General features: G+C 42.1%; 1 protein-coding gene across 3 annotated transcripts in view; it reads right to left on the bottom strand.

Annotated features, from left to right (window-relative positions):
* zgc:66447 (SLAIN motif-containing protein-like) overlaps nucleotides 1-13565 on the bottom strand; it is a 38758-nt gene extending 25193 nt beyond the window's left edge. For all 3 annotated transcript variants that reach the window (XM_068047605.1, XM_068047606.1, XM_068047607.1), the window contains exons 1-2: nucleotides 12976-13565; nucleotides 7537-7682 (exon numbers count right to left, since the gene is read on the bottom strand). In XM_068047605.1, coding sequence (XP_067903706.1) covers nucleotides 7537-7682; nucleotides 12976-13457 — 628 coding nt within the window. In that variant the 5' untranslated portion in view covers nucleotides 13458-13565. The remainder of the gene's footprint in view (nucleotides 1-7536; nucleotides 7683-12975) is intronic.
* Nucleotides 13566-16390: the final 2825 nt, after the last annotated feature.

Below are 16390 nucleotides of genomic sequence, written 5' to 3'. Positions count from 1 at the left end.
AATCTTGCACAACAGCTTCTTGTGAGGCATTTTATTGAATGCCTTCTGAAAATCCAAATATAGTACATCCACTGGTTCCCCTTATCTATCCGGCTAGATATATCCTCAAAAGATTTAATAGATTTGTCAAACACAGTTTCCCTTTCATAAACCATGCTGACTCTGCCTAATGATATGATTTTCCAAGTGCTTAGTAATAGATTCTAGCATTTTTCCTAGTACTGATGTCAGGCTAACTGGCTTATAGTTCCCGGTTTTCTCTCTCCCTCTCCTTTCTTGAACAGCTCTACTATTACAGATAGCACAATGGATAATTAATTGGATAAAAATCACCTTAGTCCTGGAAGCCAGAAGTTGTGAAATGAAAAAGCACTGGATGGGGGATCAGCAGTGACTATGGATTTCTGAAACACACTTCTGGGTGCCTTGTGTTTAGTTTATGAAGAACTTAAATAAGGGAGGATACTTCTTGTTCATTTTATAACATGGGAAATAATGTTTAACCAATTTATTGGAGCTCTTTGAAGGAGTTATATGTGCCGTGGATAAAGGGAGAGCCCCTTGACCAACTGAAATTGGATTTCCAGAAGGCATTTGACAAGGTGCTTTTGCTAACGCTGTTGGGGAGGGTTTAAACTAATGTGGCAGGGGGATGGGAACCAAATGAGGATGTCAGTGGACAGTAAGGAGGTAGTAACTAAAGCCTGTAAGGAACTAGATAACGAAGTCAGAGTGACTAAGGGAAAGAGTAGGCAGGGAGCAGATGATGAACGCAAAGGGACTGGTGGTCTGAGGTGCATTTGTTTTAATGCAAGAAGTGTAGTAGGTAAGGCAGATGAACTTAGGGCTTGGATTAGTACCTGGGAGTATGATGTTATTGCTATTACTGAGACTTGGTTGAGGGAAGGGCATGATTGGCAACTAAATATCCCAGGATATCGATGCTTCAGGCGGGATAGAGAGGGAGGTAAAAGGGGTGGAGGAGTTGCATTGCTGGTCAAAGAGGATATCACAGCTGTGCTGAAGGAGAGCACTATTGAGGACTCGAGCAGTGAGGCAATATGGGCAGAACTCAGAAATAGGAAGGGTGCAGTAACAACGTTGGGGCTGTACTACAGGCCTCTCAACAGCGAGCGTGAGATAGAGGTACAAATATGTAAACAGATTATGGAAAGATGTAGGAGCAACAGGGTGGTGGTGATAGGAGATTTTAATTTTCCCAACATTGACTGGGATTCACTTAGTGTTAGAGGTCTAGATGGAGCAGAATTTGTAAGGAGCATCCAGGAGGGTTTTCTGGAGCAGTATGTAAATAGTCCAACTCGGGAAGGGGCCATACTGGACCTGGTGTTGGGGAATGAGCCCAGCCAGGTGGTTGAAGTTTCAGTCGGGGACTACTTTGGGAATAGTGATCACAATTCCGTAAGTTTTAGAATACTCATGGACAAAGACGAGAGTGGTCCTAAAGGAAGAGTGCTAAATTGGGGGAAGGCCAACTATACCAAAATTCGGCAGGAGCTGGGGAATGCAGATTGGGAGCAGCTGTTTGAAGGTAAATCCACATTTGATATGTGGGAGGCTTTTAAAGAGAGGTTGATTAGCGTGCAGGAGAGACATGTTCCTGTGAAAATGAGGGATAGAAATGGCAAGATTAGGGAACCATGGATGACAGGTGAAATTGTGAGACTAGCCAAGAGGAAAAAGGAAGCATACATAAGGTCTAGAAGGCTGAAGAAAGACGAAGCTTTGAAAGAATATCGGGAATGTAGGACCAATCTGAAACGAGGAATTAAGATGGCTAAAAGGGGTCATGAAATATCTTTAGCAAACAGGGTTAAGGAAAATCCCAAAGCCTTTTATTCATATATAAGGAGTAAGAGGGTAACTAGAGAAAGGATTGGCCCACTCAAAGACAAAGGAGGAAAGTTATGCGTGGAGTCAGGGAAAATGGGTGAGATTCTAAACGAGTACTTTGCATCGGTATTCACCGAGGAGAGGGACATGAAGGATGTTGAGGTTAGGGACAAATGTTTGATTACTCCAGGTCAAGTCGGCATAAGGAGGGAGGAAGTGATGGGTATTCTAAAAGGCATTAAGGTGGACAAGTCCCCAGGTCCGGATGGGATCTATCCCAGGTTACTGAGGGAAACGAGAGAGGAAATAGCTGGGGCCTTAACAGATATCTTTGCAGCATCCTTGAACACGGGTGAGGTCCCGGAGGACTGGAGAATTGCTAATGTCGTCCCCCTGTTTAAGAAGGGTAGCAAGGAAAATCCAGGTAATTATAGACCGGTGAGCCTGACATCAGTGGTAGGGAAGCTGCTGGAGAAGATACTGAGGGATAGGATCTATTCCCATTTGGAAGAAAATGGGCTTATCAGTGATAGGCAACATGGTTTTGTGCAGGGAAGGTCATGTCTTACCAACTTAATAGAATTCTATGAGGAAGTGACAAAGTTGATTGATGAGGGAAGGGCTGTAGATGTCATATACATGGACTTCAGTAAGGCATTTGATAAGGTTCCCCATGGTAGGCTGATGGAGAAAGTGAAGTCGCATGGGGTCCAGGGTGTACTAGCAGGATGGATAAAGAACTGGCTGGGCAACAGGAGACAGAGAGTAGCAGTGGAAGGGAGTTTCTCAAAATGGAGACGTGTGACCAGTGGTGTTCCACAGGGATCCGTGCTGGGACCACTGTTGTTTGTGATATACATAAATGATTTGGAGGAAAGTATAGGTGGTCTGATTAGCAAGTTTGCAGACGACACTAAGATTGGTGGAGTAGCAGATAGTGAAGGGGACTGTCAGAGAATACAGCAGAATATAGATAGATTGGAGAGTTGGGCAGAGAAATAGCAGATGGAGTTCAATCAGGGCAAATGCGAGGTGATGCATTTTGGAAGATCCAATTCAAGAGTGAATTACAGTAAATGGAAAAGTCCTGGGGAAAATTGATGTACAGAGAGATTTGGGTGTTCAGGTCCATTGTTCCCTGAAGGTGGCAATGCAGGTCAGTAGAGTGGTCAAGAAGGCATATGGCATGCTTTCCTTCATCGGACGGGGTATTGAGTACAAGCGTTGGCAGGTCATGTTACAGTTGTATAAGACTTTGGTTCAGCCGCAGAGGAGGTTCACCAGGATGTTGCCTGGTATGGAGGGCGCTAGCTATGAAGAGAGGTTGAGTAGATTAGGATTATTTTCATTAGAAAGACGGAGGTTGAGGGGGGACCTGATTGAGGTGTACAAAATCATGAGAGGTATAGACAGGGTGGATAGCAAGAAGCTTTTTCCCTCCCCAGAGTGCGGGATTCAATTACTAGGGGTCACGAGTTCAAAGTGAGAGGGGAAAAGTTTAGGGGGGATATGCGTGGAAAGTTCTTTACGCAGAGGGTGGTGGGTGCCTGGAACACGTTGCCAGCGGAGGTGGTAGACGCGGGCACTATAGCGTCTTTTAATATGTATCTAGACAGATACATGAATGGGCAGGAAGCAAAGAGATACAGACCCTTAGAAAATAGGCGACATGTTTAGATAGAGGATCTGGATCAGCGCAGGCTTGGAGGGCCGGAGGGCCTGTTCCTGTGCTGTAATTTTCTTTGTTCTTAGGTAGCACATAAAAGGTTATTATGCAAATTAGGAGCTCATGGTGTAGGGAGTAACATTTTAGCATGGGTAGAAGATTGGCTGGCTGGCAGAAAACAGAGTATGCATAAATGGGTCCTTTTCTGATTGGCAGGATGCGACGAGTGGAGTCCCGTAGGGGTCTGGGCCGGGGTCTGGAATTTTTACACTCTACATCAATGACTTAGATGAGGGGAGCGATGGCTCAGTAGCTAAATTTGCAGATGACACAAAGATAGGTAAGAAAGTATGTTGTGATGAGGATATAAGGAGTTTGCAGACCAATATAGGTAGGTTGAGTTAGTGGGCAAACATCTGGCAGATGGAGTATCACGTTGGAAAATGTGAAGTTGCTCACTTTGGCAGGAAGAACAAAAAAAGCAGAGTATTACTTAAACAGCAGAATTTCGAAGTGCAGAGGGATCTAGGTGTTCTAGTACATGAGTCACAGCAAGTCATAAAGGCGGCTAATGGAATGCTATCCTTTATTACGAGAGGAATTGAAAATAAAAGTAAGGATGTGATGCTTCAGTTATACAGGGTATTAGTAACACCACATCTCGAATATTGCATGCAGTTTTGGTCTCCTTATTTAAGGAAGGATGTAAATGCATTGGAGGCAGATCAGAGGAGGTTTACTAGATTGATACCTGGAATGAGCAGGTTGTCTTATGGGGATAGGTTGGACAGACTGGGCTTATTTTCATTGCAGTTTAGAAGAGTAAGGGGAGACTTGATTGAAGTATACAAGATCCTGAACAGTCTTGACAAGGTGGATGTGGAAAAGATGTTTCCTCCTGCGGAGGAGTCCAGAACGAAGGGGCACAGTTTTAAAATTAGGCGTCACCCTTTTAGGACAGAGATGAGGAGAATTTTTTTCTGAGGGTTGTGCGACTTTGGAACACTGCCTCAGAAGGTGGCGGAGGTAGGGTTATTGAATATTTTTAAGGCAGAGGTAGATAGATTCTTGTTAGGCAAGGGAATTAAAGGTTATCGGGGGTAGATGGGAGTGTGGAACTCGAGACACAAACAGATCAGCCATGATCTTAGTGAACAGCGGAGCAGGCTCGAAGAGCTGAATGGCCTACTTTTGCTCCTAATTCGCATGCTCGTATGTCACCTAGCAGCTTATGTTGATGTGAAGTACAATTGACTGGCATTAATTGATAAAGAAAGATTTCTGCCCTGAAAATAGAAAGACTTGCATTTATATAGCACTTTTCATGACTACCAGATGTCTCAAAGCACTTCACAGCCAATGAAGTGAACTTGAAGTGTAGTCATTGTTGTGATGTAGGAAACAGCAGCCAATTTGCACACAGCAACCTCCCACAAACAGCAATGTGACAATGAGCAGATAATCGGTTTTTGTGATGTTGACTGAAGGATAAGTATCGGCTAGGACATAGGGGATAACTCCCCTGCTCCTCTTTGGAATAGTGCCATGGGATCTTTTACATCCACTTGGGGGGTGGGGGGCAGCTGGGGCCTCTGTTTAAAATCTCATCCAAAAGACAGCACCTGCGACAGTGCAGTACCCCCCCCTGCCAGAACTGCACTGAACAGCCAGCCTTATTTTTGTGTTCAAGTCCTGGAGTGGGACTTGAACCCCGAACCCCCGTGACTCAGAGGCAAGAGTGCTACCAGCTGGGCTAACATGCAAATTGGGAAACTGCTTGGCATTAGGACAGTTTCGTGACTGAACTTTAAAATGGAAGCAAAATACTGCAGATGCTGGAAATAAAAACAGAACGTGCTGGATATACTCAAGCAGATCTGGCAGCATCTGTGGAGAGAGAAGCAGAGTTATCATTTCAGTTCTAATGAAAGGTCACTGATCTTAAACGTTAGCTTCTCTCTGTACAGATGCTGCCAGACCTGCTGAGTATTTCCAGCACTTTGTTTTTAACTCTAAAATAGAGTTTGGAGACCAGTTATCTGTAAGACACATACTTGGTTGGTTGCTTTGTAAATTAGTTAGCTTTATTATTAGGTCCTAAACAAATTATACATGGTTAAAGCATTAGATTGGAAAGACCAGGATGAAGCATCAACATCCATTTGTGAAGTCATTTTATACACTGTATGCTTCATTATAACCTTGATTCATGGATAATCATGGCCTTTGCACCAAGATAAAGCTCAGAGAAGGGTCACTGACCCGAAACGTTAACTCTTTCCACAGATGCTGCCAGACCTGCTGAGTGGTTCCAGCATTTCTTGTTTTTATCTCAGATTTTTCATGTCTTGCATTGGTTTTGAATCATCAGGACACCCAAAAGGTCAAGACCAGAATCATTTTGTGCATCTATAACACTATCTGAACTGTTGTAAAAGTATATTTTAGCCACTTGGAATGATTTTATCTTTCCTTAAGTAGAGTACTACTAGCTCATTAGTTAACTGCTTCAGTATATTTTCTTGTAATTAAATACATCTTCTGGTCTAACATAATGGACTTAGTGTGCTATTTACCAAATTTCAGAGGTGGCAAGAGATCATAATTAATCTGTAGTGCACTTTGCAATAATTCAGGGTAATTCTTCTGTGGCAGGATGTGTCAATCACAGAATTTATAAAAGTACAAGCTTTGGTTTATAGAAACCTGTACTTACAGGAACTACTTATCAGCAAAGCTAAGAGTTTCGGAAAAATCCAAACTATAACAACCAAAAAGGGAAGACAAATTAAGTGAGAATAATTTTAGCAAAAAAAATTAAAACTTACTTAGTGGAACAAGAAAAGTTACAAGATGAAAATCCTATTTTCATTTTGTTTACAATATAACACTATTTATGTGTGAAGCACTCAAAGCTACTTATTATACTTGCCATGTCAACTTTGCAACAGATCCATGTCACTTAATAGCATCCTTGCTGCTAAATCAGGTGATGTTGGGTTCAAGCTCCATTCCAGGACATTGGCTAGGCTGTCGCTTCAGTGCAGCACTGAAGGGGTGCTGTATTGAAGGACCCAGTCTACTTGCTCCTGTGGAAGCAAGAGATTCCATAGCACTATCTGAAGAGCAGAAAGTTCTGTCCCCTAACCATTCCTCCTTCAACTATCACTAGGGCAGATTAATTGGTTAATTTCTGATTTGTTGTTTGTGGGATTTGGCTCTGCACAACAATTACTCCAAACCTCAATTTTAACAACCTATTCACCCAAAGACCCTTTCATTAATAGGGAGAAACTAGGAGATATAGAGAAGCATAGGCAATTAAATCTTTATGTACAAAAATTGAAAGCTACATCCTAGTTAATATAAAAACAAACAGGACCGAAGAAGAGAACAAAAAGTTGCATCTGCTAAAGACTGATATCATGAACTTCAAAGCAAGCAGATTCATTCTTGAGACAAAGAAGGTGCCATGCTGATATGTGAAAGTTTCAGGATTGGCTCAATGCACTCAAGAAACTAAGATACCTTTTCTCTACATTATCACAGCTGCCACTAAATTTTGCTATCAACTGAAAAAGCTTCACAGTAACTTGTACAAGACAAATGCCAGAGACAGAATGACTGAATAAAGTAAACTGACTTGCAAAAAGAATTGTTTTTAAAACAGCCTGCAATAAAAAATATCTGCTGCGGTATCAGGACAATAGTGACCAAGTAGAATAGACATTATTTACATAGCATGATAAAGTAGTCAAGTGGTTAACATCTACAAATCATGAAGCAAGGCAAAAACATCTTAAAAGGGGACTTGCTAGTTAAGATTTTACTAAATGACAATTTGGGCTTTTACCCACAGTTGATATTTGATTAACTCGAGATCAAATGTAGATCTCAATAAAGCTAGACAATTTCTCCTACAAGACCAGCAGATCCACCTAGAAGTGCATAACTTTCTATCATTTGTTAATGGGTCTTTAATCATCTGTGGAAAAAACATACGCATAACAACTTACCTTGATCAAGTCTGCACATGAGACTACGACAGGCAGCTTCAGTCTCTGGGCTAGGATGATCAAGCACTTGCCTGCACCATTTCAGAGGGTTTTGTGCTTTCTGATCTGGATCTGTTGTTGCTGTCTTCTTTGGTGAAACATACAACCTTTTTTTAAAAAAAGAGAAAATTATTGAAGTTCTTTCCCCTAGAAAGACAACTTCAGAACAAAACTTGCATTACGAGTAGACAGCAGGAAACTACAAAGGTGATCATGGGATTTGTCTTAAACCCCAAAACAAGAAATAAGAACAGAAGTTGACCATATGGCCCATCGAGCCTGCTCTACTAGACAAAACGATCATGGCTAATCTTAGGCCTCCACTCCACCTTCCCACTTGGTTGCCATATCCCTTGAATCCAAGGCACCAAAAATCAGTCTATCCCAGCCTTAAATGCATATCTATAAACCCTCTGGGGTAGAGAATTCCAAAGATTCACAACCCTTTGAGTGTAGTAATTTCTCAACTCAGTCCCAAATGATTGGTTGTTTATCGGTGACTGTGCTAGTGTTCGAGATTCCTCAACCAGCAGAAACAATCTCAGCGTCTACCCTATCCAGCCCCTTCATAATCTTGTATGTTTCAGTGAGATCGCCTCTCATTCTTCTAAACTGCAGAGAATATAGGCCCAATTTACCCAGCATCTCATCACAGGACCTCATTATCCCAGGGACCAATTTAGTGAACCTTCGCTGTACCATCTTGAATGAAAGTATATCCTGGATCTGCTGGTCTTATCGGAGAAATGGTCTAGCTTTATGGAGACCTATATTTGGTCCCCTCAATTAATCAAATATCAAACTGTAGACAAAAGCCCAAATTGATGTTTAGTAAAATCTTAAATAGCAAGTCCCCTTTTAAGATGTTTTTGCCTTGCTTCAGATGTATTCTCACCAAAACCCTGTACAACTGTAACATCCTAATGTCTCTACCAATATAGTTTTCTTAGTTTATGTTCATCCATCTTAACTTTTGACTGCACAATTGACAATTTAAGCTTTTAGCAGTTTATGGATTGACCAGAACTAATCAAAGGGCTTTCAATTTGACACCTGTAAAATAGATTTTAAGAATCATTGCAATTGTGCTTTAAGCTTTTAAAATTTCTCAATGGATTTTGTTCAAAACAGTGCAATGTTGACATATTCCTGTTAAAAGATTACAATCCGTGTGGTTGAAGTCTACAGCAGATGGTTAGTGCACATTCCAAAACTACGATAGGCAAGAATTCAGGACCGGTTCCTCAAAATTGTAAACAAAATGCATTTCAAGATAGCAATGTATGGAGCATAAATATCCAGATATTAGGTTTTGAAACATATTGAAGCCACTTATTAGCAGCACTATTGGATATTATATACAAAGTTAGTGAGCACAAAGCACCATTTTTAGGATTTGACAATCAAAAGACACTTTATGAACATTACAAAGCTATACTTCTTTGCAACCAGATTGTGCACATACTCAGCTGCACTTCATCTACCATCTAAACTTTGATAAATTCTGGCTTTAATCGGTGGCAGCGGCAGTGGTGGTCAACTGAAGTAGGCTCAATTAATGACCCGGATTTTGGGTTAAGAACAGCAGTTGAGCCAACAACGCTCACTGCTATGATGGAGTAAGTTGGACAGCAACTTCCAAAGCACACACATGCACAGTTAAATGCAAAAATCCAGAAGTTGTAATTACCTTGCTTCTCCACAGGATGCGTTACAGACTATTCAGTGTAATCAAGGTAAGGGCACGAAGTCATGGTACTTACCCACTAGTTACGACAGAAAGAAATTAGGGCTGGCACTTTCAGGTGTAAGTGAACTTTAACTGGCACGATCAAACACTACCAAACAACCTTCCTGGCCCTGAAAATTTTATTTTACAAGTGTGGAGTTGAATTCCTTCAAAATTTAATTAAAGAAGATTTAAAAAGTAAAAATTATTTTCTTTTTCTGTCTGTCTTTTATATCTCTCGCAATCCCAATCTTTCTTTCCTAATATTTATTTTGCTCTCTGTATATGATTTAAATCCAATTTGTATTTGCTGCCTTATAATTCCTGGTTTGGACTCTGAGGATTCTTCAATCTGATTGGTTGAAGAGCCCTGCTGTTTCTTGCCCTTCTCAGATGCCAGATCCCCTGTGGAGCGTGCCTCAAAAGGCCCAAAATGAAAGAAACTCTATGCTCAAAAGCCTGCAGATACTCTATGGGCAGCTGTCAGAGTAGCAAATGACGAGTACCGATCCTTTGCCACGGACTACAAAATCCAGGCCGAGGTTACAGCAAAGTCAAGAAAAGAAAACTAACTTTATGCAACACATTTCACACCTTCAGAAAATCTTAAAGTAATTCACAGCCAAAGATTTCCTTCTGATGTACAGTCCGAAAGCATGACCCCGAGCTTCCGGTTGCTGGCCATTTCAACACACCCCTCTGCTCACATCTGTCCTGGGATTGCTGCAGTGTTCCAGTGAAAATCAACACAAGCTCAAGGAACAGCATCTCATTTACCGATTAGGCACACTACAGCCTGCCGGACTGAACATGGAGTTCAATAATTTTAGAGCATGGAAGGGCCCCCCCCCCCCCCCCTTTTAGTTTTATCTTTAGTGATTTTTTTCTTTGAGTTTATTTTAGTTTGTTTCTACTGTGCATACCCACTGTTTTTTTCATGTTTGTGCTTGTGGCTGTTCAGTTTTCAGTCGATTAACGCCCTATCTGTACTAATGCTTTGTCTTTCATCACGCCATTAACATTGTTTGCCTTTGCTCCATGGCCTTCTGGTCAGCTATTCTGTGACCTTGTCCTATCAATACCTTCTCTTTTGTTATCTCTTGCTCCACCCCCGCTTTATTTGCCTAACATCTTTTATATTTCTTATATTGACCAGTTCAAAAGAAAGGTCACTGACCTGAAACGTTAACTCTGCTTCTCTCTCCACAGATGCTGCCAGACCTGCTGAGTTTTTCCAGCACTTTGTTTTAATTTCAGATTTCCAGCATCCACAGTATTTTGCTTCTATTTACATGCAAATTGTTGTATCCCAGCAGCTATGTCCTACCAGTAGAAATGTGTTAGTCTAATCTATTGGAAGTGGTTAACAAATGTTGCTACGTTGGGTCCACAGACAATCTGTCCCTTAATGCAGAGCTCGATACATGCATAGGGAAAACAGCGATCACCTTTGGCCGACTTACGAAACTTGCATGGGACACCACCAAACTGATGGTTTATAAGGCCTGTGTTCTCAGCAGTTTGCTGTATGACTGTGAAACATGGGCGACTTACAGCTACCAGGAAAGGAGGCACAATAATTTCCATCTTCACTGTCTGCAACACATGATGGGTATATCCTGGCCGGACAAAAATCAAATGCGGTAGTCCTCCCAAGTGTGTTGGTACTAATCAAACAGAGGCGGCTTCAGCAGACCGGACTCGTCGGCAGGATGGAAGACGGTTGCTTACCCAAGTACCTTCTGTATGGGGAGGCAGCCGGGACCAGACGACCAGTGGGGCACCCAAAGCTACGCTTCAAGGATGCTTGCAAGCATGACATGAAGGCTCTAAATGTCGACTATCGCAACTGGGAGTCACTCGTTGATGAGAGGAAAATGGCAACGCATCCTGCGGACTGGTGTGCACTACCATGACGACCAGTTGCTACAGCAGCTTGGTAACAGGCACCAACTTCAGAATTACTCTCAGTATCACTTGGCAGCTTCACGTGCAGAATCTGTCTCTAAGATTGTTACAAAAGTGCATCAGAAAAACAATTTTTTTTTTTATTTGGTAAAACTGAAAAGACTCCATGGATTTTTTTTGAAAACAAGGGTCACAGAGGTCTTGTTTGAAAACAAGCCTTCACTGGATATCACATGCCTTAAGCTCATTAAACAGAAACCTTGGTGATTTGGGGGGAAATGGTTACAGCAAAGTGACGTGTCACGATTTATGAGGGTCATGAGTTGGTTTCGCTTCTGAGATGTTACTTTGGTTCAGTTGGGATGTGGGCTGTTGTTGAAGGCAGTTGGAGATCAACCTGCCAAGAGAGAAACACCCAGCTCATTTCTTGCCTCCTATCTGTGAAACCCTGCAACGATCCAGTGCGTGAGAGCTAAAAACCCCAGACGCTGCATTTCGAGAAGCTGGAAAAACCTGCCAGATTAATTCTCAACGCCATGTGAAAAGAATGCTCCAGAAAAGATCCCAGTGACCCGTCGTGCTCAGATGCCATAACGTATGCCATTTTGACACAACATATCTCATCAGTTTTATTCAAGAATTAAATATTTGGTCAAAGTATTATTTTGTCTGTTTTTTGTAAAAGAGTGCTGCAGAGAAAATTTCTTTATTTTTTTTCTCTTTAACCAGAGTGAGAGATAGTGTGTCTGGGGTATTTAAAAAGGGAACTTTCATATTTCAATCAATGCGTTAATGCTTTGCTTCATTACTGGATAAGTCTTGTTTGACAAGACACATAACTTTGGTGTTTATTAAAGAAACCTGGTTGGTGTATTTTATTCTGGGATAGAGAGTAGAGTATATGATTGACCGTATCAGTAATTGGGTAAACATTTAAATATATGTTGTGACCTGTGGAGAAGTGGAACTAGAAAAGACAGTGTACTCCTCCCGCCTTGGTCGTAACAACTGGCCTTCACAGCCATCAGCAAAGGTGCATCGAGAAGACACCCCACCTAAATGAATTGTTTGCTGCATATCCATCATCTTTCGTAGATGGAAAGATACCAATCAGCCAATCTTATTTCAATTTTAGCTCCAAATCCCTACATTGGTGAAGTCGAGTTAGCAGATAATACCAATACTTAGCAAAAAAAGTAGGCTGCATCCCTAGGTTTAAACAGAGGAAAGGGAAAAGAAACTTCCTTTCCATTTTTAAGAACTCTCTTTTAGATGATCAACTGGCCAATGAACTAAAATTTATGTAATAAACTTCTTCCACGATATTAAACCTGAGCACACAACTTCACGGATTTAAACTACCAACACCATAGAGATTTACCACCACAGCCAAGTTTAGTACTATAACTTTCCCAATACCGCTCACTTAAAAACACGTGCCTTATAAAGGCCTATTTGCGCATATTAAATGAATCAAAATCTACAACCGGATTAAAATACTGAAACCAAGTAGCGAACAAATTATGTTCCAGTTACTCAACGGAACATGTAGGAGGTTTGAAAGTCAAATCACCCAAGACAACCCCAAACATTTGACCAAAACAATTCTGCTTCAAGGAATGCGTCCTCGACAATGTCCTAAAACTGACCTGGGAGGATACTGCAACAGTAGAACAGCAATTTTCCTGAATTTGATAACAGGAATTTTATGAGACAGTTTAAAATATCAGGACAGTGTACAGTTGTATATCGATGGTACTTACCAACTATCCTCCTCCACGGTGTCCGGGTCCGGTTCCAGGTCCAGAACATCCTCTTCCAGGTATACCAGCGGCAGCTGCTGTTCTTCATCCCCATCCGGGCAGCGCAGCCAGCACCTGGGGACGCCCGGGAGGACGCTACTCGGTATCTCCGCCTTCCAGCTGTTCAACAAGGCCTCACAGTCGGTCAGGAGCGAGTCGTCGGAGCTCAACTGCACATCCAGGATGTCCCCGGCACATTCGGCCGGGGCCCCGTTGGCGGGAGACAGCGTCCCGTCCCCGCCGCCGAGCCCCTTCCCGCCGCGGCCGCTCCGGCACCGGAGCTGCTCATTCTGCAGCTCCAGCTTTTTCACCAACTCCTGCAGCTTCTTCACCTCCTTGTCTGCATCAGGCAACGCCGTCACGATGGCGGCAGTAAAGCTCGAGCCGGCTGGTACTCCGGCATCGGTTCCTCCCTCGGGCTCGGTTACGTTGGGCCCCACCATTTACTGCGCAGCACCAACTCCTTATGCACGGCGGCCGGAGTTACTCAATAATCCTCACCATCCAACCGTCCACATCGCTCTCGCCACCATCTTAGATAAAGGCGACCTCTGACCCCCCCCCCTGTCATGCGCAGAGCCCAGGAGTGCCACGTACGCCTGCGCAGTCGCCGCCGGTTGGATTTGGCGCCAAATTGGTCCATGGTTTCAAAAAATGAATGAAGAGCTGCTGGCCCAATCAGAAAACGGGGAAGATGCATCATCTCATACTGCATTGCCGCCAATTTAGGACACGTCAAAAGTCAAACATTGCACTTGCTGGAAACAAGCAATGGTGAGAACACAGAGTGGGTCATCCGTCCCGGAAAACAGACAAGTTTAGATTTTGAGGTGTGGATTCTTCTTCAGAACTATCGGTTACTGACCAGCCTTTGTACAGCTAGTGATACATTGCTCAACCTGTGATTAACGTAGTCAGAAACAAGAGGACAGCATTATTTTACTGTGCAACTTTCAATTAATATTCCAATAACTGAACAGGTTCAGTTCTAAAATCATTTAGGTTTTTACAAATAATTTAAGAGCGCATAATCTTATGTGTACTTAATTTCCTCTGTCTCTCCAAAATGTTAGTACCTTATTGTACTCTGATGGTAAATAGTTTGAAGATAATGCTATGTACTATCAACAACACAACTTGGATTTATAGGGTGCATTTGACAAACATCCCAAAGTGCTTTAGCAGACAAAACGTGGCATTGAGCCACATAATGATTATTAGCACAGGAAATCCAATTGGAAAGGTTCATACATGGAGTTGTGGAGAAAGATGGGCACGATTTTAGGAGTTGACCACGTTCAGGGAATTCGGAGATATGATGGTGTTTGCAATGACAGGGTCCATGGCTTTCTTTTGAGGAGGGGCGATGACAGAATATTTGAAAGGGATGGGATAGTGCCAGATGAGATTAAATTAAAATCAGTTTTCTATCTAGTGAAAAAAGGAGTTCATCTGTACAGTCATTTTAATGCAGCATGATTAGTTCATGTTGATGGCACTGACTTTGTCACAGTCCTGATCCAGACGGATTCAAGAGCTGAATGCCAAAGGAGAGGTGTGAGTAGCTGCTATCACCATTAAGGCTGTATTTTACCAAGCAAGGCACCTTGGAGCGACAACAAAGTCAAGATCCATGGCTGGGGAGGGGGGTAATAGGAAAACCCCTCAGTGACTGGAGACAAACCCAACACACAGCAACATGGTCATGATTTTTGGAGGTCAATTGTTGCAACCCTATGCCATCACTGTAGGAATTCCTTAGGAAACTCCTCTGTCCAATCACTTTCAGATGCTTCAATGTTTTTTCCTCCATTGTAAGGTCGTGAATGGGAGTCTTTGCTGACAATTCCACACTGTTAAGCACTGTTCATAACTCAAATAAAAGCAAAATATTGCAGATGCTGGAAATCTGAAATAAAAACAAGAAATACTGGAAATACTCAGCAGATCTGGCAGCATCTGTGGAGAGAGGAGCAGAGTTAACGTTTCAGGTCAGTGACCCTTCATCAGAACTGGCAAATGTTAGAAGTGTAATAGGTTTTAAGCAAATAAAGCGGGGGTGGGGCAAGAGATAACAAAAGGCAAGATGTTGATAGGACAGAGGATCACAGAGAATAACTGACCAGAAGGTCATGGAGCAAAGGCAAACAGTATGTTAATGGTGTGCTGAAAGACAAAGTGTTAGTGCAGAGAGGGTGTTAATTGACAGAAAAATTAACAGCCCTGGCCCAATGTACAAACAAGTAAAAATACAGTGGGTAGCAACATGGTAAAAAAATGAATGATGAAACAAACTAAAATAAATAAAAAAAAATAACTAAAAATAAAAAGGGGGGCCGTCATGTTCTGAAATTATTGAACTCTTAAATTATTGAACTGTTCATGACTCCTTTGATAATGGAGCAGCTGTTACAAGACCTGGACAACATTCACGCTTGGGCCAACAAGTGGCAGATGAGATAAGCTTCCAACCCCATATCTGCTCCATCACCAAGATTGTCTACTTCTGCCTGCATAACATTGCCTATCTCTGCCTCTGTCTCAGTTCATCTGATACTGAATCTTTATCCATGTTGTATTCTAGTCTCGACTATTCTAACGTTCAACTGGCTTCCCACATTGTACCTCCGTAAACTTGAGTTGATTCAAAACTCTGCTGCCCATAGTCTAACTCGCACCAACTCCCATTCACTCATCACCCCTGTGCTCACTGACCCATTAGCTCCTAGTCTGGCAATGCCTCAATTTCAAAATTCTCATCCTCATTTTCAAATCCCTCCATGGCCTTGCCCATCCTTATCTCTCTAACCCCCTACAACCTCTAGCATCTCAGCACTCCTCTAATTCGGACCTCTTGTGCATTCCTGATTTTAATTTCTCTGCCACTGGCGGCCATGTCTTCAGCTGTCCATACCCTAAGCTCTGGATTTCCCTCCATAAACCTCTCTACCACTCTATCCTCCTCTAAGTCACTCCTTAAAACCTACCTCTTTGACCAAGCTTTTGCCACATGTCCTAAAATTGACTTATGTAGCTCGGTGTCAAATTTTGTTTGATAAAACTCTGGTAAAGCACCTTGGGACATTTTACTATGTTAAAGACACTATATAAATGCAAGTCGTTGTTGGATCTTGGGACTATTATGCTATTCCGGTCAGAAAAATATGACCTCCAGAATCATTTAATCCTACAATTTATTTAGAGATAAAGAGGTTACATAATCCTGCATCCTTCTACTGAATTCAGAGTACAAACAAAAGTGATAACTGGCTCAATTTTTTATTTTGTGAGCTGGTTTCTGAACACAATGAAAATGTTAGATTAAATTGCTTTATTTTATTTTCTGTTTTGTCTTTAACAACTTTCCAAGTTCCAT

The sequence above is a fragment of the Heterodontus francisci genome, chromosome 15 (genome assembly GCF_036365525.1).
Source record: "Heterodontus francisci isolate sHetFra1 chromosome 15, sHetFra1.hap1, whole genome shotgun sequence".
NCBI classification, from domain to species: Eukaryota; Metazoa; Chordata; class Chondrichthyes; order Heterodontiformes; family Heterodontidae; genus Heterodontus; species Heterodontus francisci.
This window is presented reverse-complemented; position numbering and strand designations above follow the sequence as displayed.